At 46.7% G+C, this 24,236-nt stretch overlaps 1 protein-coding gene across 3 annotated transcripts in view; it reads right to left on the reverse strand.

Moving 5' to 3' along the window:
• The window catches only part of LOC147894080 (uncharacterized), a 233,448-nt gene that overhangs the window by 139,947 nt on the left and 69,265 nt on the right, over nucleotides 1-24,236 (reverse strand). For all 3 annotated transcript variants that reach the window (XR_015542123.1, XM_087385003.1, XM_087385002.1), the window contains exons 6-8: nucleotides 11,731-11,935; nucleotides 11,580-11,630; nucleotides 11,205-11,393 (exon numbers count right to left, since the gene is read on the reverse strand). Coding sequence is in view for 2 of the 3 variants with exons in the window: in XM_087385003.1 (XP_087241129.1) it covers nucleotides 11,205-11,393; nucleotides 11,580-11,630; nucleotides 11,731-11,935 (445 nt within the window). In the remaining variant the exon portion in view is untranslated. The remainder of the gene's footprint in view (nucleotides 1-11,204; nucleotides 11,394-11,579; nucleotides 11,631-11,730; nucleotides 11,936-24,236) is intronic.

Consider the following 24,236-nt stretch of genomic DNA (forward strand, 5'->3'; position numbering starts at 1 on the left):
GCACATGCCCAGTTCACAGCATTGGCAGGCAGTGAAGAGAGTCTTCAGAAATCTCAGAGGCACTCAGGATCTAGCCCTCTTCTATGGTGATCAGGGTTCACTTACCATGCATGCTTACACGGATAGTGACTGGGCAGGTTGTTCCAACACCAGAGTGTCACATGCCGGCAATTGTTTTTTGCTTGGCAGTTCATGTATCTCTAGGCTCAGCAAGAAGCAACCAATAGTTGCCACATCCAACTGTGAGGTTGAGTACAAGGTAGCCTTCACCGCTACAGTAGAGTGTGTCTGGCTTCGACAGTTACTTACAAATCTTGGTATTCGCCAGACATCCTCCACTATGGTCTACACTGACAACCAGAGTGCTTTGGCCATTGCACGTAATCCAGTGTTTCATGCGCGTACCAAGCACATTGAAGTTCACTATCATTATGTTCGAGAGCGGTTGTTAGTAGGAGACATAGAGTTATCCTACCTTCCCATAGAGAACAACATAGCATATATGTTTACAAAGGCACTTCCTCATCCCAAGTTCGAAGTCTTTCGACAGGCTTACACTTGGTTCCCTTTGTTACATGATCTAGCATACCTTGTACATTCATAGGTGGCTATATCCTTTTGGATGAACATGTGCCACCATGACCAGAAAAAACCAGGTATTCTGAGATGTTTCCAAAATACTTCAGCCCATACCATGGAGGGGGGTTTGTATCTTCCGGTCATATTGATGCTCTCTGGGCCCTGGTATGTGCCATGTAGCTTTAGTTATTGGCACTTAGGTCAACTAGTACTTTTAGTGTCTTACGACACCTAGTACTAGTGGTACCACTAGGACACTAGGTCCTAGGGTTCTCCTTTATAGTACTTTGTACTCTCATTTTTATTACATTAGTTGATGTGACGGCTTCCACTTCTTGCTCTACTCTAGTGCATCCTTTTGCTTCCGTGAGCCTACAACATGTGGCACTCTAGGATATAAAGTAGAATGGTGTCTACTAAAAATACACTAGAAACACCACCTAGAGACCTAGTACACTCCAAATAACTCACACTTTGACTTCATATTCTAACATCCCCCCATGAAGGAAAGGTAAGGGACTACTGGAATGAAGCCAAGAACAGAACATGACAATGATGGACTGCTAATCTGTGCACCCCATGTAGCTCAGAGGCTCATATCATAGCATGGCTACATGACCCGCTCATAGGTCTAGAGAATACACCACCATCTTGAAACTCGGCCAGTCCTAATAAAGAGACCCATCAAAGCCAATAGAATGGCTCCCACAATACATCCCCCCCTGGCTTCATGACGGAAAACCGGTAGGAAGCCACACACCACTCAGAAAATGAAATAACATCATTTGAGGAGGACTATCCAAGGCTGAGAACCTTTATAGACTCGATAAAACCAAAACTCAATACATATCCATTTTGGGGGGACTACCCAGGGCAAAGGACCCCAAAATACGTCAAGCTGTAACATGAAATAGATCTCGTTTGGATAAGAGATGTCCTCCGCACAATTGTTACACAAGAGTGTGCGCATTCTTCCAAGTATGTGGGCGAGGATCTCGGGAAGAATGCCCCATAAAGATAGATGCCGATGAAGTCCATGGGAACAACTGTGAGGAGTAGTCACGGCATGACTCTCAAAATAATTGAGGGAGAGTTGCCGAGGTCGAAGTAGAGGCCTGAGGTGTCACGAGCACTCGAAGAGTCAATCAATGTAGAGCTCGGGCACCACAAGAACTCAGAGAAGCAATCGTCGATAGTCGAGAAATATCCGGAGCTCACATCGATCGGTACAATCACAGGTCAATGCCGGGATTGCAAGGGAGAGAGAAGTCGGAGGCACATATGAGCTGTAGAAAAATGCGGTCAGTTTGGGCAGCTCATTGCAGGCACTTAGCAGAGAAATGGTGGCGGATTTGGCGACTGTTGCTGGCGGAAATTGACAGAGATGAGAGGAGGAACTGTCACATGGGTTTACAGCAGGTAAAGGGCAGCATTACAGGAGCTGGAAGTCGGGCAGATAGGCAAGCTGTTAGGCAGCAGAAATGACAGAGAAGAATTGTGGGCAGTGAGAGCTGAAGAAATGCGGAATGTTGAGCAGTAGCATTGCGGGACAGTTCAGTGGATCTCAGCTCAGTTTCACGAAGGTAGATGCAGCAAATGGCAGCTAAGTGGATTAGGCATTGCGGGCAGAAATGCTGAGAAGAATGGCCCGAAATGTGCAGCAAAGCATGGTGCTGAAAACATTGAGGAAGATGGGTGGAAGTTCTCACGTAGCAAACACTATGTCGGGGCAGCTCTCCATGCTCGGGGCAGCAAATCTTTCTATCTCCAACTCAGGGCAGCTCCATGTTCGTGAGCAATCTCCATGTTGGTGAGGATCGCTATCTTCAAGTCTCCATGGAAGCTCCATCGGTGGGAGAGCTCCTCTTCATCGGTGAGGCTAGGGTGGAGAAGAGGAGAGCTCAAGGTGGAAGTGGAGGAGCTAGCCTTTCAAGGAGAAGGGAGAGTGGCTTCATTGGCCTCCCTCATACTTCAACCTCTTGGAGGGCTAGCCTAGCTCTGATACCACACGAAGGGACATGCATGGAGCAAACGAAAATGGGAAAGCAAATGAAAGTAAACTGAAATAACAAGTGCAAGGCAATAACCAAAATACTCACAATGATATTAAAGCTTGATGTTGACAATGATGAAAAGACTAGACAAGTACAACACTATATAGTGTGAGACTAGACTCTAGAAAACACACAATGTATACGGGATAAGTCCCATAGTGACATGTGGCACTCTAGGATATAAAGTAGAATGGTGTCTACTAAAATACACTAGAAACACCACCTAGAGACCTAGTACACTCCAAATAACTCACATTGACTTCATATTCTAACAACAAGAGGAGGTGCCAAAGTGTCCAAGGGCAAAAACATTTAGTATAGCAACAATTAAATTTTCATTCCCTTCAAAAAGACCAAATAAAACTCATGCAATCTTACCATAAGGCTCACCCTAATCCCATTCCGTGGCCCCATAGCACAAACTATGTAAGGCATAACGTACTGATGAAAAGTATTTGCTTTTGGGTTGAATCAGTTGCTACTCCCATTCTTCAATAAGAGTCCCTCATGCAAAAGCTCTTTGCTTAGCTTGGAATGTTAGTCTGTTAGTCGACTAGTTGCAGCATCATTGCTCCAACATGTATTCCTATGCATTCATCTAGTCATTTAGTCGTTTAGCCTCTTCTTCTTGAAGGGACATGTGGAGAGGGGAGCACCACTCTAACACTAGGAACGGAATGGAAAGATGGAAAGCATAATGAAAATGGAAAGAAAGTAAAAGTGCAAGGCAATGATAATCAAAATACTCACAATGTATTAATAACTTGATGTTGACAACTATGATAAGATTCAAGACAAGTACAAGACTATACAGTGTGAGCCTCTAGACTCTAAAAAGTCACAATGCATATGGGATAATCTCCCATATGACACGTGGCACTATCTAGGACTCACTAGAGTATAAAATAAGTCCTAGGGACCTAGGACACACAAATACACTCACTTTGACTTCATATTCCAACATCCCCCCATGAAGGAAAAGTGAGGGAGTATTGGTTATGAAATGGAACCAAGAGCTGAACATGGTAGTGATGGAGTCGATGGAACCAAGAGTAGAACATGGTCATCTACAGCATGATGGAGTTTACGCATCTGTGCTGCATAGAGGCTCAGAGTGAAGCATGGCTACTTGACTCAACAAATCGGTCTGGGAAATGCATCAGCATCTTGGAACTTGGCTAGGCTTGATAACTCGAAACATCTATCCATCAAGACCAATACATGGTTCATCTATCCATCAAGACCAATACACGGTTCCCCAATACGTCCCCCCCTAGCTTCATATCGGGAAACCAGGATGAAGTTACACACCACTCATAAAAGAAATAACATTAGTTTAGGAGGACTATCTAAGGCTGAGTGCCTTATAGACTTAATGAAAACAAAATACTCAATACGTATCATTTTAGGGGGACTACCCAGGGCAAAGGACCCCAAAATAACATTAAGCATGTAGTAATTCAAAATAGATATCTTATGATAAGAGAGGTCCTCCAAGTAGCCACTGCACATGTGTGCACATCCCTGCGAGTCAACGACGATGTTGATGAAGCACTAGGCAGGAATGCCCCAAAATATGTGTCGGTGAAGTCCATGGGGTAGCTACATGGGGCGGTCACATGGTGACTCTCAAAATGGAGGTATCACGAGCACTTCAAGGAGCCAATCAATGTGTACCACGAGCACTCGAAGAGGTGTTCGAAGAAGTCAAGGAGTAACCGGGACTCACATCAAGCTCACATTAAGCTTCTTTTTGCTGCAAATTGGGAGATCCGCCGTTAGGACACCCCGTTCCCCGTTGTGGCTGACCCAAAGTAGCTCAACATAACCACAGCAAGTGGGAGGACCTCTACAACAACCAGTGGTAGAAGAATGGCCCACTTCACAGGCAGAATGCTGAAGCGAGAGCTGTGGCTGTTGTGTGTGGCGGGCTCACCTGTTTAGACAGTGAGCAGTGGGAGGAAATCTTGGCGGCGGGTTTGGCAAGCAAGATGGCGGCACTACAGGCGCTACAAATGGTGGTCTGCGCTGCTCAAATTGCGGACATTGAGAAGCCTGCTTCTGTGCAGAAATGGAGAAGCATTGTTGAGGCGGATTTTTGGCAGAGAATGGCGGGCAAATACATCTGAAAGCAAAGTGCTCCTCTGACTCGGCAAAGGCGGCCCTCTCGTGGGATACCCTCTGTGCGTCCGCTCTCGATCCGTAATCGGTGTGACAAAACCCTAAACTGACCGAGGGAGATCCGGAGCGCATGTGGTAGATGAAGCTGTGTGTAACCCGGAGGTGTGATGAAGCCCTCCTGTGAGATCTGGAGGTAGTGTCGGCGGTAGAAGTCGAGCTTCACAGGAAGCTCGAGGTGAAGAAACCATGTTCGCCACATGTGAAGCTGGAGCAGATCCGCTCGAATGAGCCGGTTGACCTCCTGGTCAGTGGGAGAGAGGGGAGATGGTGGAGCGTCGAGGCTGTACTGAAAAGGAGGCAACCGGTCTAAGTCAAGGCCTAGTCGGTTGAACCAACTGGAAAGACAACTATACCAGCATCGCTAGGGAGAGAGAAAGTGATACTCAAAAGGAGACATAATGAAATGGAAATGAAATGACTAGAAAGTGAAACCGGCCTCTAATCACTCAGAGGGCAGTGGAACTAAACCTTTAATCACTTCAGCACTTATTTACAGCTCACAAAGCATATATCACAACCATTAACCATTGCATGATCACCATTTCGCATTTACCCATTTGTTCACAAACAAAACCACTGAAAAAGGGATGGAGGCTAGAATGCCCCTGCTCAACAAACATAGACAAGTGCACCCGATTGGCCCCAAACACCGTGGCGCCCCTTTCGGTATTTCTTTATATTTCACAGTGAAATGATTACAAGTTGCATCTAGGAGACCTTCCCTGCAACTGAGCACGCAGCCCCAATTCACTGAGCCTTCGCAAGGCTTTCAAGCATAGAACACCTGGCACCATCACATAAGTGCACTTAACTCATAGGCTCAATCCAACGGCATTCTCTTTTCCGAGTGCAATTCAATTGGCTGTCCAGATGCAATCACACTGCACCCCAGCTGCACTCTCTTTGAGTGGTTTCTAGATGGCATTCACAAAGCTTTTCAAAGCTCCAAAATAAAATCAGCAAAGTACCCAACCAAAGAATGACTCATGTAGCACTGTCTGGGCACCCGTGAACCAAGAAAGAGGCGGCACACGAGGCCAACCAATAGCTTATGGCAAAAAGAAATTGCAGCAGCAAAATCACAACTCACCAAGCCCTGAAAACTCGAACCAAGTCCTCAATCGCAACGAGGACATAGTAGCCAATGCCTAATTGCTTTCTCAGCCAAAGAGGAGTGCAAAGGCATGAAGAAAGAGCATTTACAAGAGACGACCAGCAAGAATTCCACTGAAAAATGTGAAAAGAAGCACTTTTGTCACGAAGAAGTGGGAGTTCTTGGGCTCAAAAGAAGTGTGCTTCAGAGAGGAATGCATTGAGAAGGTTTTGGAAAAGTTTCATCGCCGGAAAGTCCTCCAAAACTTGAGAAAAACCAGTCAACCAGCGCGTGGGACCACTCGAAATTCAATAGAAAGCTGTAGCTTTGCAAGAGGAGAGGCCCAGGAGGCGGTAGAAGCAAAAAGGTCCAGAAAAAGCCACTTTTGCAAAGTCGACCAGCAAAAGAAGTGCTCAGCTCTGCCCGTTCTACCAAACGCACAGAGGGAAAAGCATATCACTACGAAGGGGAGGCAGAGGGGAAGCCATCGAGCCAAACGGAAGTCAAGGAATCCAAATGGGTGAGAAGTTATGAAGAAAAACGGAATTCAGCTGAAGGAGGCTGAAAAACCAGTCCAAAATCTCAACAAAGATGAGAGAGAAAACCACACATGTGAAGTTTAGAAGGCCCACGAAGGTCCAGGAATGGCAAAGGAGCATATAGAAGGCACAAGAGCCACCTGGAACTCTAGGGGGGCCACTGAAGGTACATGGCCCTCTAGGGGGTCCATTAAAAATGCCACATCATCATTTCCCAACAACCACTCTTTTAATTCCTTGGAATGCCTTTGGGCCTAGGGATTAATTACGCTTATGTACTAGGCACCATGCCGCGTTTAATTACACATTATTAAGCCCATGCTTAGACTTTTAAAACCTAAGTTGTCATGGTCTTGTAGTACATTAAAGTACTTAGAATTTCATGCCCCCGTGACAAGAAAGAAGGAAAGAAAGAAAGTTTATTAAAGTCTTTGGAAGACCGATGGATCTATGAGACTATGAAAATCTTGATACAATGAGTTGTGGTAGTGGAGCTACTAAACGAGCATCCATACCAATGCAAAATGCAAAATGCAAAAAATACAAAAATGCAGAATGGCAGTACTAAGTCCTAAGTACAACATAGTCATGTTGATGGTCGACTATATATCAATCTCAGCATCATCATCCATATCATCATCATCCCCAGCAACAACAAGATATCAAGATGGATGAGGCAGTGGAGGCATGAAGTCGGCAATAGAGTGCTATCAGCGACTCAGAGGTGCGGTCCTGGCACGTCTTCTGGTCGTAACTCTACGTCTAACCAAAGCTACTGTGACCCCCGTTGGTCGAGCTCCGACTCTAAACAAGGAGGGGATGTCTCCAAGTGTGATTTGTGTGTCGACCCTCTGTCTGAGCTGTCGGGTCACGGGCTCCGGGTCACGGTCATGTCGAGCCCTCATCTCGTTGGGGTCCATGTAATCTAGCTAAAAGAACTCCGTGATAGAGCTCTGAGAGGGATCAACCGAGGAAGAAGTCTGCTCCTGTCTCTGTGCTCGGCGTATCCTCTCGCAGTGTCTAAGTGCCTCATGAATGAAACCTGCCAAACACCGCTGGTCTGGGTAGGAGAGAAAACGGTCTAAAATCCCATAACTATCCCTAAAGAGGCAGTGGAAACGTCCTCGGAATTCATAGTACACAGGACACCTGAAGATGAAATGCTCCTCTGTCTCAACCTTCCGTATGTCACACAGTGTGCATACGCGCCGCTCCCTGGGTAGTCGCTCTGCTCTGCCACTCTTAATGCAAAGTCTGTGTGAAGAGACCCGGAACTGCCCAAGAGAGATCCTCAGCGAGTGGGGTAGGTGAATCTGTGTGTATCCTAGTGGGTCAATGAAACCCTCCGCTGTGATATGTAAGAAGTGATCTCTGTAGAAGCTAAGCTTCACTGGGAGTTCACTCAGTTCCAACCGGGTCCGAAAAGTGTGTAGCTGTAGTAGATCCTCATGGATAACCTGGTTGACCTCGTGTGATAAGAGGGGAGAGATGGCTCGTTTTACCCAAGTTGACGCATGATGGCTCGAGATGTATTGAAGATCATGACCTTGGTTTTACCCAAGTTGACCTTCAAATCATGGGACCCACAAAAGGACTGTAGTGCGTCTAGGTGTCTCTGAAGCCCCTCTGCTGGGGAAGACAAGAGAGCCACGTCATCTGCATAGAGCAAAATCTGGATCAGCGTACCCGCAAGAGAGTAACTACACCCCCCTGTGTCTGCATCACTGTCTCAAGTTCATCAATGTAGAGGCCAAACAAGGTAGGCGACAAAGGACACCCTTGTTTGGCCCCGATGGTACTCATGATCTCGTCTGTCCACCCAGATCCTGCCCAAACTCTGCCAGAAACTCTCTCGTAAAGTGCCATGATAGCCCAAATGATCTCCTGGTCATAACCCAAATGACCGTGTTAAATGCCTTGCGGAAATCCACAAAGCAACAATAAACCCTCTGCTTCCGTGACCTCGCCTCCTTGATGATACATCTGAGCGTGAGAATGTGGTCCATGGTTCCATGATCATGCCGGAATCCGGCCTGTCCTGCTGCTCTAAGTCCTCGACACTCTGCAAGTCTGCTAGCCTCGGAGTCAAGTACTGATGCATAAATCTTGGACATGACATGTCCAATCATAATGGTCATGTAGTTCTCCGGGCTCATGGAATCCCCTGCCTTGTGGATGGGTGAGATAGAGCAATGAACAAAAATGAAAGTACTCACATGTAGACCAAAGAGCTTGTAGCTTGATACTTGATTGATTTGACACTACACTAGTACAGCTCTTATATAAGAGCACACACACACATATGAACACCTATGCATATGGGATAACTCCCAATATGACACGTGGCATCCATAGGACTCACTAGACTATAAAACATCCCCTAGATACCTAGTCTACTCATTTTTGACTCACTTTCGCTTCATATTCAAACACTAGACTATAAAACATCCCCTAGATACCTAGTCTACTCATTTTTTACTCACTTTGGCTTCATATTCAAACACCCCCCCATGAAGGCAAGGTAAGAGACTACTGGAATGGAACCAAGAACAGAACATGACAATGACGGTTAAAGAAGATGGACTATTGGAATGGAACTAAGAACAAAACATGACAATGACGGTCATCAAACTGTGCACCCTATGTAACTCAAAGGCTAAAGTCTGAGCATGTTCAGAGGTTGATCCAAGCACTCTCATGGCTTGAGATTCAACATGCTTAGAGGCTCACGTTATAGCATGGCTACACGACCAACCAGCTCATAGGTCTAGGAATACACCAACATCCTGGAACTCGGCCAGGCCTGATAACGAGACCTATCAAAGCCAATACATGGCTCCCACAATACATCCCCCTCTAAACCTATCAAAGCCAATACATGGCTCCCACAGTGCATGCCCTCCTGGCTCTAGGGGCTAATGAGAGACATGGAGCCACACACCAAAACAAAATAGGAAAATACATCTTTTTAGGAGGACTATCCAAGGCAGAGAGCCTTTGACTCAACACACATGATTTATTTGCATTCATTTTTGGGGACAACCTAGGTCAGAGTACCCTTGACTCAAACAAGAAAGTAGTAAAGATATATTTCATTCATTTTATGCATAGCAAGGGCAGAGAACCCACCCGAAGTAGCTGCCGCACAAAAATGTGCATATCCTGCTCGTCGATGATGTGTCGAAGATGCTCATGTCGAGGATGCCTCGGAAGATGTGTCGATGAAGACAGCTACCAAGGGAGATCACGTCATGACTCTTAATGTGCCGATCGGAGATTCACCGAATGCGCAGAAGAGGCTCAAAAAAATGAGCGAAAGTGCTCAAGGGAGCTGCTCAGTTGAAGATGCAAATCGTGGGCAGCTCAAATCAGATTCGTGAGCACCAACAAATCGGGGGCACCTGCCGCGAATCGGGAGCAAAGTGAGGACAGCTCAGCTTAGTGGCTCATGCGCATTTGGAGAGGCAATGAGTAGCAGAGATGGCGCACCAATCGAAGTAGTCACCAAAGTATACCGAGATTATAGAAATGATATTTGACTATTCGAGACAGTCAAACACTGCAATATCGCAATGTCGGAGATGACAAGGTGTGAAAAGACTATTCCCCGTTGTCGGAAGCCTCAAGTCAATGTACCGGAGTGTCGGTACAATCGAAATGACTTGTAGGTAAGCTCGGGAAGCTCAAATCACTAGTGGAGGTCACGGGAGACCAAATCTTAGCAAAAAATGCCAAAAAGTAGCCTAAAACTGCTCGGAATCGCCTTCAGACAAGTGTACGGACTCTTGGCACTGTCGCACAGCCGCCTGCAGAGGTCCATACGGACGTACAGGCATTTTTTCTCTCAAAATGGTGCGGGAAAAGGTCATTTATGTTTGGGCGGTGCCAAAATGTCAAAAAACGTCAAAATCGGACCTCAAAAGGTCAAAGACCAGCTGCTGGACTGCTCTAAAACAAGTTTTTGGTGACCAACTGACAAGGAATGTCCACCAATGTTAAGGGAGAATCACGAACTGACGCGGGAGTGAGCTGAACTCACAAACGAGGACCAGGAGCAATCACTAGGACGCCGGAGCACTTGATGGCGAGGAACCATGGCGAGGCTAAGGGAAGGGAGGCTCTACCTTAGAGGAGAGGAGAGCTTCCAATTTGCAGGCTTCTCTCATCCTCTAGATAGAGCAAGAAGAAGGGGAAGGTAGGAAGGGAGGCTCTGATACCAAATGAAGGAACATAGTGGAGAGAGGGAGAGAGAGAGGATAGGCTAGGGAGAGAGGAAGTGATACTCAAAAGGAGACATAATGAAATGGAAATGAAATGACTAGAGCAATGAACAAAATGAAAGTACTCACATGTAGACCAAAGAGCTTGTAGCTTGATTTGACACTAGACAAGTACAGCTCTTATATAAGAGCACACACACACATATAAACACCTATGCATATGGGATAACTCCCAATATGACACGTGGCATCCATAGGACTCACTAGACTACAAAACACCCCCTAGACACCTAGTACACACTCATTTTTGGCTCACTTTCGCTTCATATTCCAACAGTGCGTACAGGTTAACCTCCCCAAAATATCCTATCTTATGCCCTTTTTGCCTTCTCATTTCTGAGCTCACATTTGTGAGCATCTACTAATTACTCTTTCCTAACTTGAAGACACTGATAGAGCATTGCTTTCCAACAAATCTCTAACTCTTATTCCAGAGCAAAAGTAAATTTACAAAAGATGAACAAAAAATGAATCATACCTTTTGGCTCTGGCAAGCAATCCACATGTTTCCCAGAGTGTAACTTGGGTCGTTTGGTGCTTCGCCAACCTTCACCTGCTTCATCTTCTTCTTCTTCTTCTTCTTCTTCTTCCTCTGTCTCGTCAGTAACCTCAATAAGAAGTTGGCCGTCTGACAACTTAAATGGAGGTCGTTTCATTTTTTCCACCTCTGCAAGAAAACATTTTTATTCTAGCAAAGTTTAAGAACATTTACGCAACACCTTTTCGAACTATGCCAGAGTGTTTTCCTTCACATATTGAATTTCCTTGAGAGTGTTCTTTAAATATGAAAATGTTGCCCTTTATCTGTATACCATTCTTTCAAATCTGCCAATGTACTAAACTAAGCAATCACCTGCCAGTCTTGGTAATTTCCGCAAAACAAACATATCGTCAAATGTAAGGCCTGTACCACAGGAAAAGAAATAGTCATATATACATTTGAGTATATATCAACAATGCCTATCTTTAACAGTATTACATAATGAGGCTACCAAGAACTGTACCTTGTCCACCATAACCACCAAATACATACAATGCCTGACCCTTGGATAAAAGGCTATGAGCAGATCGCCCACCAGGAGAGTCTGACTTTGGAGCCTCGAATCCCCTCTTCCCTTTGTGTTTCTTTGGTAGTGTTGCATTTCTTGATCTCTCAATTAAATGCCATCTCAACTCTAGATTCGGAACATAATTTGATACTGGAGGAATCTGCATTAAAAAATAAGAAACACTTTCCTAATTTGGTAGCCTAAAAATAGCACATAGAATTCAAAGTTGCTGCACAGATTCGAATGAAGACAACAAGAGAGCAAGAATGCAGCACAATATGCCATGTCTACATATCCTTTTATACTATCATTTCACTGCAGTCATGCAGTCACAATATGCTGTATCTCCGTTATCCTTTATACGGTCTTTCTTGTACCGCTCATAGCCATAAACACGTTAAACTATAGTTCACAATAAGCATGGTTTTTTTTCTGACTGCTTGATTAAATACAAAGACATCCCTCTTGAGTTATGCCCCTCTGGCCACAAGTTATCTATTCCCTTAAGCTTGTTAAAGTGCACTGGCATAAGAGCACAATAACCTGAATTTGCCCACTTCAAGGTCTTGACCAATTGTCGAGAACCTTTGGATTTAGCAGAGCCAGTACAGTACAAAGATCACACATCCAATCCAAACAGCTATGAGGAATGAAGAGACTGCTCTCCACACCATTGTGCCTGAGGTAAAGTATCTCCAGTCAGCATAAAAATTGATTATATATCCCAGATTAAAACATTGAGAGATTGACACCAAAAACCTCAGGGTAAAACAGAAACCAAATCAGCATAGTATTGGTCACCCAAACTGAATTTTTAGTTAGGCAAATAAAGAGTCGCTAAAATAACCTTGGTCCACAATTTCATCATGGCATGTGACAAGATCATGTGGCATGTTGATGTGGCATGCTGATGTGTGGCATGATGATGATTGGCTGACGTAGTAGGCTGATGTGACATGATGACTGGTAGGTTCAGGTGGCATGCTGATGTGGCAGGTTGAGGTAGCATGCTGAGGTGGCAGTCATGACATGTGGCACAGGGCACATGGCAACCCATGAGGGGGCACAAGGCATGTGGCAGATGTGGAGGGCCATGCATGAACCATGGCACCACTTGTCACTGCAGGAACTCCAGCCCACAAAATTCCAAGGGGCCCAACCTACCATGCCCAAATGGGCACAATTTTCAACGTTGGAAGCTGGCCCTCCCTATATCCATAAAAAAAACACTACCCCCCTTTCTTTTGGACACTTCTTACCCCCTTGATGGTGTAAACTCTCCTCCAGCTTTCTGCAGCAGTCTCTTGAGTCTTCTCCACACAGTTTTCCTCCTGCAGCACGCATCAATCCAAGCATTGGGGCACTAGTCAATAAAAGATCATCAATCCCTTGCAGGCTTCTTCATGTAGCTGTCCATCCCCAGTCTTCCTGCAGCAGCAGCCCATCCCCTTGCAGGCTTCCTCATGCAGCAGTCCATCCCCTTGCCGTGTTCCTCCTGCAGCAGCCCATCCTCTTGCAGAACCTCCTCCTGCAGCAGCAGACCATTCCCTTGTAAAAGCTCCTCTTGCAGCAGCCCATTTGACACAACCACAATCACTCCTGGGAATCCGGACCTGCACATAAGCACAAACAACCCATCATAGAACCACAAAGAGAGGCACAGGCATGCTCATCACCCCAACCCTGATGCTCACAGGTCTAGGACCCATAGAATCCGAGCATCCCCCCAAGCCACAGGCTAGGCTGCTAGCACGAACATGTACATCCAACCAGCCCACAACCTCCTAGTGTCCCATACCACCAGAAGGCACCCATAGCGCCTTAGGACTGCACTAGGAATCAAGGCTACGCTAGAAATCAGGTGCGCGTCCACAACATGATCCAAGATCCAGACCAGAAATGAGGACTAGACCTGCTCTGACTTACGTGAATGAAAATTGAACCCATGTGCCCCTTTTATAGGCTCTAGCCCAGTGCTGCTCAAAATAGCTAGAACCCTAACTCATCTGTTGCCCTTGAAACCCAACCTGGGAATCGCCTGCAGCCTACCTAGCCCCTAACCTCAAGCTATCAAAGCTAGTCTTGTGTGCCTAAACACACGTCAGATATGATCCATGCACATGACATAATCCCCTTCCTCTAAGAACTCACTCCTGAGTTTAAAAGAAAGTCTAGAAACTCTCTCGTGACTAACAAAGTTGTGAGAACAACCTAGGTCGAAAAGAATGTGAATCTGTGTCCCTTGGATCTCTCCATAAGCCCGGTAGAGATCATGGGGGCCAAACAATGAATTATCACAAGAATGAGGGGGTGTGAGGACATTGACACAAATACCTGACAAAGTAGTCTGAGCAGCTGTCTTTGATCGTAGGTGGTCCTTTGCGCTTCGGTAGAGGTCCTTGTGAGGCTCTAGGCCTCTTCGGACAATCAATGGGTATGCACCCGCTCCTCACAAATAAAGCATCGCCGTTCCTTCCGAAGCCGAAACGAAAAAAGGAAGCACTCCTTGCTGCCCTTAGCGGATTTTTGCTTCTTCTTCTTAGGAGTATCGGAAGATCTCGCTTCTCCTGTGCTAGTAGCTGCATTTAAGAACTTTCTCTTGTTCTTGCCCTGGGTCTTGGGTGTGGTCAACTTCTTGATCGAGGCCATAGTATCATCATAAATGCACGAAAGTGAATGGCCTCCTTTAGGGTCGAGCTTTTATTGTTCTTGACATGCAACCTGTAGGAATCGGGTAAGCCAACTACAAAGAAACCCAAAAGGGTAACATGATCCATCTTTGTAGCGTGGGTCTCTAGGTCTCGGAATTTCTAGAGGTAAGTCTCAAAAGTGAGGCCCTGTTTGGTCATATCCAAGGCCTTGAACTTGGCCACAATGTCATAATCATCTTCCTTTTTTAGAAACTCAGTTCTAAAAGCTTCTTGGAACTCTGCCCAAGTGGATGATTGAGGCATCAATCCCTTCCACCAAAGTAGAGCTTTTCTGGCTAGGTATCCAATTGCTAACTATATTCGCTTGACCTGCGGGTAGGGGTGAAAGTTGAAGCGGACCTGCATTTATGCAGCCAAGTATCCACGACTTCTTTCTTTCGATCCTTTTGTTGGTCTAAGATTAGAAGCCATCACGTCCATGTGAGTCAGAGTCTGAAGCTGGGTTTGCACAGCAACGATTTGCTGGAACAACTGCTCATGGTTGGAGTTTAGGAGCGCAATCTTTTCATCCAATCCCGTGAGGAATTGGTTGAAAGCCTCCTGAGTAACCAGATCTTCATAAACATCATAGTTGTCCCCATCAACATCATGTTCAGACATGGGGGAAGGCTGGTTGGAATTGGTTATATTCTGGTCCACGTTAGGGAGATTACTTGCATCAGCCATTAAAAAAACAGCAAAGGAAAAATCCAACGAAACAGGGCTGTGAACTGCAAAGCTGACAATTGGAGAGGGAGGAGTCTGGGGCACGAACACAATGCTTGTGCAATCAGCAAGGGAGTGGGTAGAACAAATTGAAGGCTGCCCTTGCTGATGAATTGCTGAACGTGGGGCTGGCAAAACAATTTGAGGAGCCAAAGAAGCGGCGAACAGCCAGCCACCCATGGGCTATGCCAAGACCCGAGTGATGGAGGCACCTACAAGCTTGGAGCTGGTCCAATACCAGAGAGGGGGGAAAGATGGCATTGAAGTGGCGGCTGGTGGCAGGAGACAGGGAAGAGCAAAAACGGCTAGTTGATGGCGCAATCACTAGGCATGAACAATCTAGAGGGAGAGGATAGGTGCGCCAGTTTTATAGGGAACAAGCCCTAAATACTAAACTGGTGCCCTAAATTCCTAAAAAGCACAATCCTCCAAATTTAGCTGTATGCCTTGCAAGGTACTCCCCTTAGCCATTTTGAGATTCACGATGTGAGTGCTCCATCTAGCTACCCCATGGACTTCAACGACACATCTTTTGGGGCATTCCTACCTAGCGCTTCTTCGACATCGTCATCGTCTCGCAGGGATGTGCCCACGTGTGCAGTGGCTACTTGGAGGACATCTCTTATCATAAAAGATCTATTTTTTTATTACTACAACTTGATGTATTTGGGGTCCTCTGCCCTGGGTAGTCTTCCTAAAATGATATGTATTGAGTGTTTGGTTTTCATTGAGTCTAAAGGTCCTCTGCCTTGGATATAGTCCTCCTAAAAAGATGTAAACAGAAGGTCTCTCTGGGCTTTCCAATCTGGAAACTCTACCCTGTGTCTCTTCTCCTTCACAAATTGCATCACCAGCCCCCAAAAAAACGTCATCTAATCACTCCCGGAATGCATCGTCACTCTTGCCTCCACCAGATCCCTTCCACTCCAACGAATTGACCATTCACTCCTAACCAACTAGGACGCCTCTTGGAGATCACCCCATCCCTACCTGCTAACGAAAACTGATAGCCGAGCAATGCAAAAAACAAAATTCGCACCTACTTGGAAGAGCCAAACAGGAATCAATATCTCCTTTGAAAATTCACCATCCAGGAGTGTGTTTGGCTCTGTAAGCTACTTGCAGATCTTGACATTAGCCAGCCACCTTCTACTACCATCTACACTGACAGCCAGAGTGCTTTGGCTATTGCGAGAAACTAGTGTTTCATGCGCGCACAAAGCACATTGAGGTTCATTATCATTATGTTCGAGAGCGACTGCCAGCTAGAGAAATACAATTGCCCTTTGTTCCCACGGAGGATAACTTAGCAGATCTCTTCACGAAGGCTCAACCACAGCCCAAGTTTGAGACTTTTTAGCATGCCTTACAACTTGGCACCATTTATTACATGATGTTGATCTCCTGTACTATCATAGGTTCCTATATCCGTGTTGGACGAATATGTGCAACCATGATATAGTTTTTCAAGCATACCTGAGATGTATCCACGATACTTCATCCATACCATGGAGGGGGGTTTGTTGGCATTTAGCCCTAGCATGGCCTTGTAGGCTAGTCTTAGGACTCATTCAACCCTTAGGTTGACTTCACTGATCAACCATATGGTTGACTTTGGGGCCATATAGGCCACCCCTTTGTACTTTCTCATTATCCATTTGCAAGTACTCACGTTTTCTTCAGCTTGTTGTTTTCTCCCTTGCATTCCACTCTATTTCCATTGCTACCTGGGCCCAACATTGAAGCTGTGTCCCTTGGCCTTGTGGTCTAGAAAATGTATCTAGTCATCCTATCCCCCTGCTACACCCATCTGGCTCTAGATGAATAGTATGAGAATTTGGCCCGACGGACCTCTGTGGCGTACAAGTCGAGTCGCGCGCTCGCGTACTTATTGCTGAGCCACGGGGAGCCTGGGTCCTGCTCTCCAAGTCGCTCAATGGATGCTAGGTCGTGCCGCAAAGCTCTCTCCCGCTGCTAAAGAGCATTTCTCCGACGAAGAGCCTCGGACTACGTCCGCAACCCAAGACGCCCAACCCTCAATTGGGCCATCACGCTAGTTGCCTCTATATCCCTGCTATTGCCTACTACACTTCCGCCTCCTGCAAGAGATCGCCTGAAATACGAAGCCCTTTTGGGGGAGTCCGAGGTGGGGCTGCTCTAGATGGAGTACAATCAGACAGTGATTCGACATCAAAATACTTGCTAAAATGTATGTAGATCCCCCCTTGTGCAACGCCCAATCCCCAACATAGAATCTAGCAGGACACTCTAACGAGCCATCATCCAAAGGAAAAATGAAGGTTGTCCAGATCTTAGTAAACTCTGCCCCCTCTAGGGGTCTTTGCCACTAAACGCGAAAAGGAGTTGCTCCTAGGTGCTCCTCTTCGCTGCTGGCATCTCCGCGAAAGAGGCTCCTCCCTGCTTTTGTCCTCTGCAATCCAAGGTTGTTGAAGTCGCCTCCAACAATTCAGGAGTCAAACCTCTGGGAGGCTCATTACCGCCTCCAAAAAGCAAGGCGATGCTGTCTACAAGCGGGTGCATAAACATTCCGAATCCCGATCTTGGACTCACCAACCTAGAGACCCATCCACACTGCACAGCCCACGATGAGCTCACCCTGCTCAAATACCTCTACTGCTTGGGAGGATGAGCTGTAGACCCCTCTGCTCTGACCTACTACTAGGGACCAAATCTATGGGCCCTCCAAAGAAGGAGGTGGTGGCGACATCCAATGTCTACTGCTGAAAACATGTGCTCCTGTATCAGGAGAAAATCTATCATCCGTCCTACCACTGCTCTCTGCAACTCCTGTCAAAGCATGAGACATTGTGGCTGACTACATGCGCGGTCATGTAGCCTGTGCACGTTCCAACTCACCATGGTTCAGCTCATGGGGAGGAGTTGGTAGAGAACAAGGCTTGCCTATGGATGGGAGCATGCCCCTACGTATTAGACCATTGTGACTTGGAAGGGGGTTTGGAAGGAGAGTAGTCCGTGTCTGTGTGCCAGCGTAACAAGGTCGCGACTGGCCCAATGCCAACCTTCCATGCCCATTAAAGCATGAAAGAAATATGTATCCAGAACATTTGAGGACACTATTGAAATGTCCAATAATGCGGGTGCATGAGCGCCACTTGAGACGGCAAGCAAATCACTCCTACTACTAGACATGAGCCCAATCTCTCTAGGGAAAAACCAAGCTGGAAGTGAGCAAAAGCCCCATAATCTAGCCACAGATCCTGCTCTTATGGGCCCATCCACTCATCCATCATTCGGTACAAGTGGTCCTCTATCATGGCGTCGAACATCATCAGGGTCTCGAGTCCCCTTTTCATGGCTGCAAAATCAAGACTATCTGCTCTAGAGGCATGGGGTCTCAAGGTAGTTCCATGGCCCCAGCCTCTAGAAATCCCTTGAAGGAAGAAGCCCCTCCCCTCAATATATGTGAAGAGGCAGTATCTTGCAGGGGAGGGGAGGCAGGCTGCTGGAGACCGGACTGAGGGAGAGGGCCCCAGCCTTGTCCTTACACGAGGGAAAAAGAGCAGGGCTCGGACTTAAGGGGAGAGGGGGATGGGAAAGTGGAAGAGCCTGCTGTGTGACCAGGGGAGAAGGACCGGGGGGGGGGGGGGAAGGGCAGGTGAAAAGAGTAACAAAAGCAGGAGGGGCGGGAGGGAAGAGCTAGGAAGGGGGGGGGGGGGGAAGTGGGAGAGGGGTGCGGGCGAGGCGGAGGGGGGGGAGAGGGTCGGCCTATCGAAGATCCAAGGGAGGCTCGCTGCTAAACTAGTGCATGGGAGCTCTAGGTCTCCTCCTCTACTAGGACGGAGGGGCTCGCGAGAGGAGCCGAAGCCTCAAGATTCTCCATAGTACCTATAACCTCCTGTTGTTGTGCAGGGGGGGCTGGGTGCTCGAACCCCCTACTCCAGAGAGGTCTGTTGGAGAAACGGCGGGTGCGCCTCTCCAGTAGTGAAGGGCAACCTAAAAGGGGATCCCCTAACGGATCCTCGGAGAGGAAAGCTACCTACACTCTCTTCCTACGGTTGGCTTCGGCTCTTCACAGCCCACATGCTCGGTTTTCTTTTCTTTTTTCCCACCCTCGTCCACTTCCGTTTCGAGGGCTCCACCCATGGGGTTGGTGACTCTTGGTGTTGCTGCCTGGTCGATCCTATCCACCTAGGGCTCCCTCTGCTACCTATGGCCAACCTAGGGGGGCAACTATGACGTACCTCTTGAAGCCGTGCTGCTCCAATCTTCTGACTTGCTACACGTATCTTTTATTTTTCTGTAGAGATCTCACAAGACCAACTGCTTGAATCTGTTGCAAGTATGACCGCCTTGTTTGTTGTCTTTCCTTGATATACTATCTTCCGTTTTTTAGCTTTTACTTTTTGTCTTTTGCAGGTCTGCTGTGGAGATGGAAGATTTGTTGTAAGGTTAGACCCTAAATCTTTGATTTGCTGTAGAGAAGACCTCAGATCTGTTGAGCAGGCTTGTACTTTCTGCCCAGGGCTAGCTGACCTTGAATCTAGTACAGTCTCTTTGTTGAAATGCTTCTGCAGCCATGGCTGATTTTCCTTAGAGCACTGGAGGATCCGTTGTTTCCTTTGTAGATATTGTTGCAGGTCGTCCTTCACGCAAGTATTCACTCAGTCTACATCAAATGCTCGTGCCAACTTTTGGTATGTGTTTCCGCTTGTGGATTCCCTTTCAAGCTTTCGTTGCATTGTTGCTTCACCCTATGCTTTGGTGCCTACGTTGATAGAGCCTTGCTGCTGTTTGCTGCCTTTGTGCCCACAAATGGGCTTACACGTTGTCTCAGGTCCCCATGCAAGTCACACAGGAATAGATTCGCCACTTGTGGTGGCTTACTTTGCCATTGTGTCGACGTCTAACAGCGTTTGTATGCAGATTTCTTTTGCTCTAGCCATCAATGACTGCTGTCGAAGTATATCGTTTTTGTACTTTTGCAGCCAGGCAATATTGTCTGTTCACAAGCTGCCTCAAAGCTCGTCATCACCATCCCTTTAATTTGCAGTTCGTTTGTTCGAGTTGCGCTGTTTTCCCTGAGGGCTTTGTACCCTTTCCAAAGTCAAGGTCGAGAAAGCTGCATTGAAGTGCTATTTCTTTGTTTTTGACTTGCAGGTAGGTGTGACTCTGATTTGCTGCAGCTTGATGCTGCCTTAGTGCATTGTCTGTGATTCAATTTAGATTTTTCATGGGTGTTTGCAGGTCAGTGACAATGAACTGCTGATCATCGTTGAAGTTTGTACTTGCAGGTCCATTGATGAAGGCATTCGCTGATGCAGGTTCACTTCCATTGTTGTGCTGCTTGTCATCGCAATTAGGATTTTTGCAGGTGCTCCTCTGCAACTGCCACCACAGAGATTCTTTTTCTTGTAGTGGCTGCAAGGATGCCCTTTGCTTGCTGTCTTGCAGGTCTTCTTCTGAGTTTCATAGAGGAGCCCTCTTGGAGCTCTAATACGTACACTCAGGGTTTGTGTGCACACAAGCTAGAGGACTTCCCAAAAGGTGGGGTTCGCAGGTCTAGCCATCACACAACCTGACTCCTTGACGGAGGATATGACGGAGTTCCAATTCAACATCACCCTAAGGCAACTACATTGGCTGTCTCCACAAATCAAGGATCAGGTCTGCCAGGAGGTCAATAGAAAGCACAAGTTTTAGGAAAAGGTTGTGATGATGGACCATGGCGCACCTCATACGACAAATGGGCATGGACTCACATCCAATAATTGAGGGCAGGTGTCAGAAAGCTGAATGCTTTACATATAAGCCACCACATGAGGAGGAAATCAGGGCTTATCCAAGGGAGCACATGCTCATCATGGGGAGAGTATCTTTGTTAAAATTTTGAGTAATGGAGCACATGCCATCTGGCCTGTACATACAGTCTACATGGGACCATTGTGAGAGCCCATGCAATGGTTCTGCAGTCCATATAAGACTGCCATATTGAAGCCCCTAAAGGGTTGCTTTGGTCCACTCAAATGGGCAGATGAAGATATGGCTAAGGCATGTTTTATGGACTGTCCTGGGGGCCTGGTTTGGTGCCAAATTTGACCCAACCAAGGTCGGCCCTTGGTAACTGGCTCTCTCTTTTGGGACCTCAGATTTTTTATCAGAAGGATAACTCCTCATGGGCTCTTTCAGTTCAACAACATTTAGTTGAGTCTTACTGCCTGGATGATGCTCCCCCTTATCCTCACAGTGCTCCCCCTTATCCTCACAGACCTACACATGCCTTCCTGGATACTATTTGGGAGATCTTAGCAAGCATTTGAGTGTGGCATATATGGAGATCCAAATGCACAGAGGCCGTTGATGGCTTCCAGGTCCACTCAACTCACGCTTTGGCCAGTATTTGGATAGACATTGTGCCCACTCTAATGGCCATTTGGTTGAGCACGCAGGGGTCTTCTCGGGCAGCGTCTTCCAAGAGGACTATCTTCCCTAAGGAGTGCAGAGGCTCCCCTATTTTCTTCTCAGAGTCCACCACAGGTATGAGGTGGATTTTCAGCCTCAAGCCTCGAAGCTTTAATGGCTCTTCTTGATGAACAAGTTTTTAACCTACTCAGTGTATTTTGTTTTTCATGCCATGCATGATGTACTCTTGCCATGAGCATTAGCTCTTGGGACTTTTTATCTACTTAATAGAAGTCTTTTCATTGAAAAAAAAAACTAGGGTAGGCCATGTGATAGACTAGATCCTTTGTTAAATGGACCTAAGATTGGCCCTGATCTGAGTTGGCCCCCATAGACTGTTGGTTGACCACCTAAAAAGCTGGCCTGAAAGATCTGCAGAAAAGGGGGGGGGGGGGGCACAAATATAGGGCTCCTTGCCCTCACTCCTCGTTTCCCGCGGAAGCCTCAAAGGCACACAAAAGGAGATGAATACTAGCATCCATAGCCTCTCTATGGTGGATGTAGGCAGCAATCGGTCACACATGTTAGCAAAGTTTTTGTGCCTTCAAACCGCACATTGTGGAGCTATAGTGAGGTTCTTTTGGCTGTTCTATTGCTGTGTAATCCCATATCTGAGTTATCTTCTTTATGCACTTGTGAGTTGTGTGATTGGAGAGTTGTATAAGTCCTTCACCCATCTTCCACTGCGGGACGAGCGTTTCTGCTATCGTATCTTGTTCAGATACAAAAAGGCAGGGAAAGTATTTCCCTCAAAGTGCGGGATTGCACCATCTTCTTTCAATTCACAGATAATGGCATTAGGCTGTGTCACAGACATACTGGTTTTAGAGATACCTCAAGATCAGGCCTCGCCTACTGGTTTGATGCAATGCTTTACTAATCTTGTCAGAGATATCATAGCCAAAGAGTGTGGTGATGTGATGTGTTGGTGTGTAGTACTAGGAGTTCTAGTTCTAGTTCATGCGTGTGAGTCATGTGTGAGTGCCACGTGTCACTTTGGGAGTTATCCCATATACAATTGGTACATGTGTGTGTGGCTCAGTCTATATAAGGCTTGTACTTCACTTATCATGTCATACTTGATGAATAAATGAAAGCCTTCTTCATGTCTTCATTTGAGCATCAGTTCCTCACACCCTAACCTTCTCTCTCTCTCTCTCTCTCTCTCTCTCTCACAGGGGGATGGAAAAAGATGCCAAGGGAGAGTAGAATATGCCAACTATGTGATCAAGGTATGGTTGAAACAGAAGAACACATGGTAATGATATGCCCTCACTATGCACACATTAGGGAAGAGTTCAATCACCTCCTTGAGGGACATAACAAACTGGCTGATTTGCTGCATAAAGGGTCACCTTCAGCTTTAGGAACATTTGTGTATAAGCTCTTCAAGCATAGGAATCCACCTGAATCCTAGAAGGTGGTTTCTCTTTCCACCCTCCCATCTTCGGGAGGAGCTTTCATGTACTTGTGATATTGTATTGCTCAGGTCCCATAGGCCGGTTTTGGTCTTCAGAGGACGATAATATATTCTTCTTCTTCTTCTTCTTCTCTCCACCATGTTTCTAACATGGTATCAAAGCAGGTTCACCCTGCCATAGCTGCCACGTCATCCTAGACCTAACCCTAATCCGCAATTCTAACCCTAATCTGAAACCCGAATTCTGTTCTAGCTTTTATTTCTGCAGCCGCCTCAGCCCTGCTCTTTTTCGCCTCTATCCTGCAGCCATTTGCGCTCCTTTGTGTACACTCAGCTCCACCATAGCCTGCCTCTCCATAGCCATCTCCTTTTGTGCTCATTTCGCCTCCTTTTCCCTACTCTTTGCACCCGTTTTGAGCACCTCCTCCTACCACCTTGCTGTTGCTGCATAGCCATCCCGTGGCAGCACACTTCTAGCCACCTTTTCCAACTTTTCGAGGTGTTTCTGAGCAGTTCCAGCCCTGCCAGTGCTGCAAGGAGCCCATCCTCTACATTTCGGAATATTTTCCAAGGGCTGTGTGCATTTCGGAGCATACCTGGCTTGCACGTGTGAAATTTTGAGCTATTTCAGAGCATCTTCAGTCCCGTTTTTATGGTTCCCAGGACGCTATGGCAGAGCTGTTCATTCATGCATGTCAATTGCATTGCATATTTTCAGGTGATTTGGAGGCCTCCGTGACCTATTTTGGAGCAGTTGCTTGCAATTGCGAGCTGTTTTAGGGTTGTTGCAGAGCCGCCTCCTTCACACTCATTTTCGAAGCTGCTCTCTGCCTCTCATTCAACCCAGGGCTGCTCTAGGTCACTGCTTTGCATTTTGGAGGCCGCCTTTGGCTCTCTTTAGCTCCTTGCATCTCGGGCTTGTTGTCCACTTTCATCAAGCTCCTTGTCAGCATGACTAGTGGAGAAATTCAAAGGGGAAGGTTTTCCCACATGATGCAAACCACGATGCAGCTGCTTCTTATGCGCGAAGGTGTTTGGGATGTTGTTGAGGATGAATAGGGGCCCCCAGCGAGAAAAAAGCCGCATTTAATTAATTAGTCACTGTGTGGGGAAGGGCGATCAGGCGATTAACGTAAGGCACTACGCCAACATTAATCAAGACGATTCACCTGAGACATGCAGAT

Source organism: Dipteris shenzhenensis, chromosome 14 (genome assembly GCF_047967505.1).
Source record: "Dipteris shenzhenensis isolate YYH24624 ecotype China chromosome 14, Dip_SZ_1.0, whole genome shotgun sequence".
NCBI classification, from domain to species: Eukaryota; Viridiplantae; Streptophyta; class Polypodiopsida; order Gleicheniales; family Dipteridaceae; genus Dipteris; species Dipteris shenzhenensis.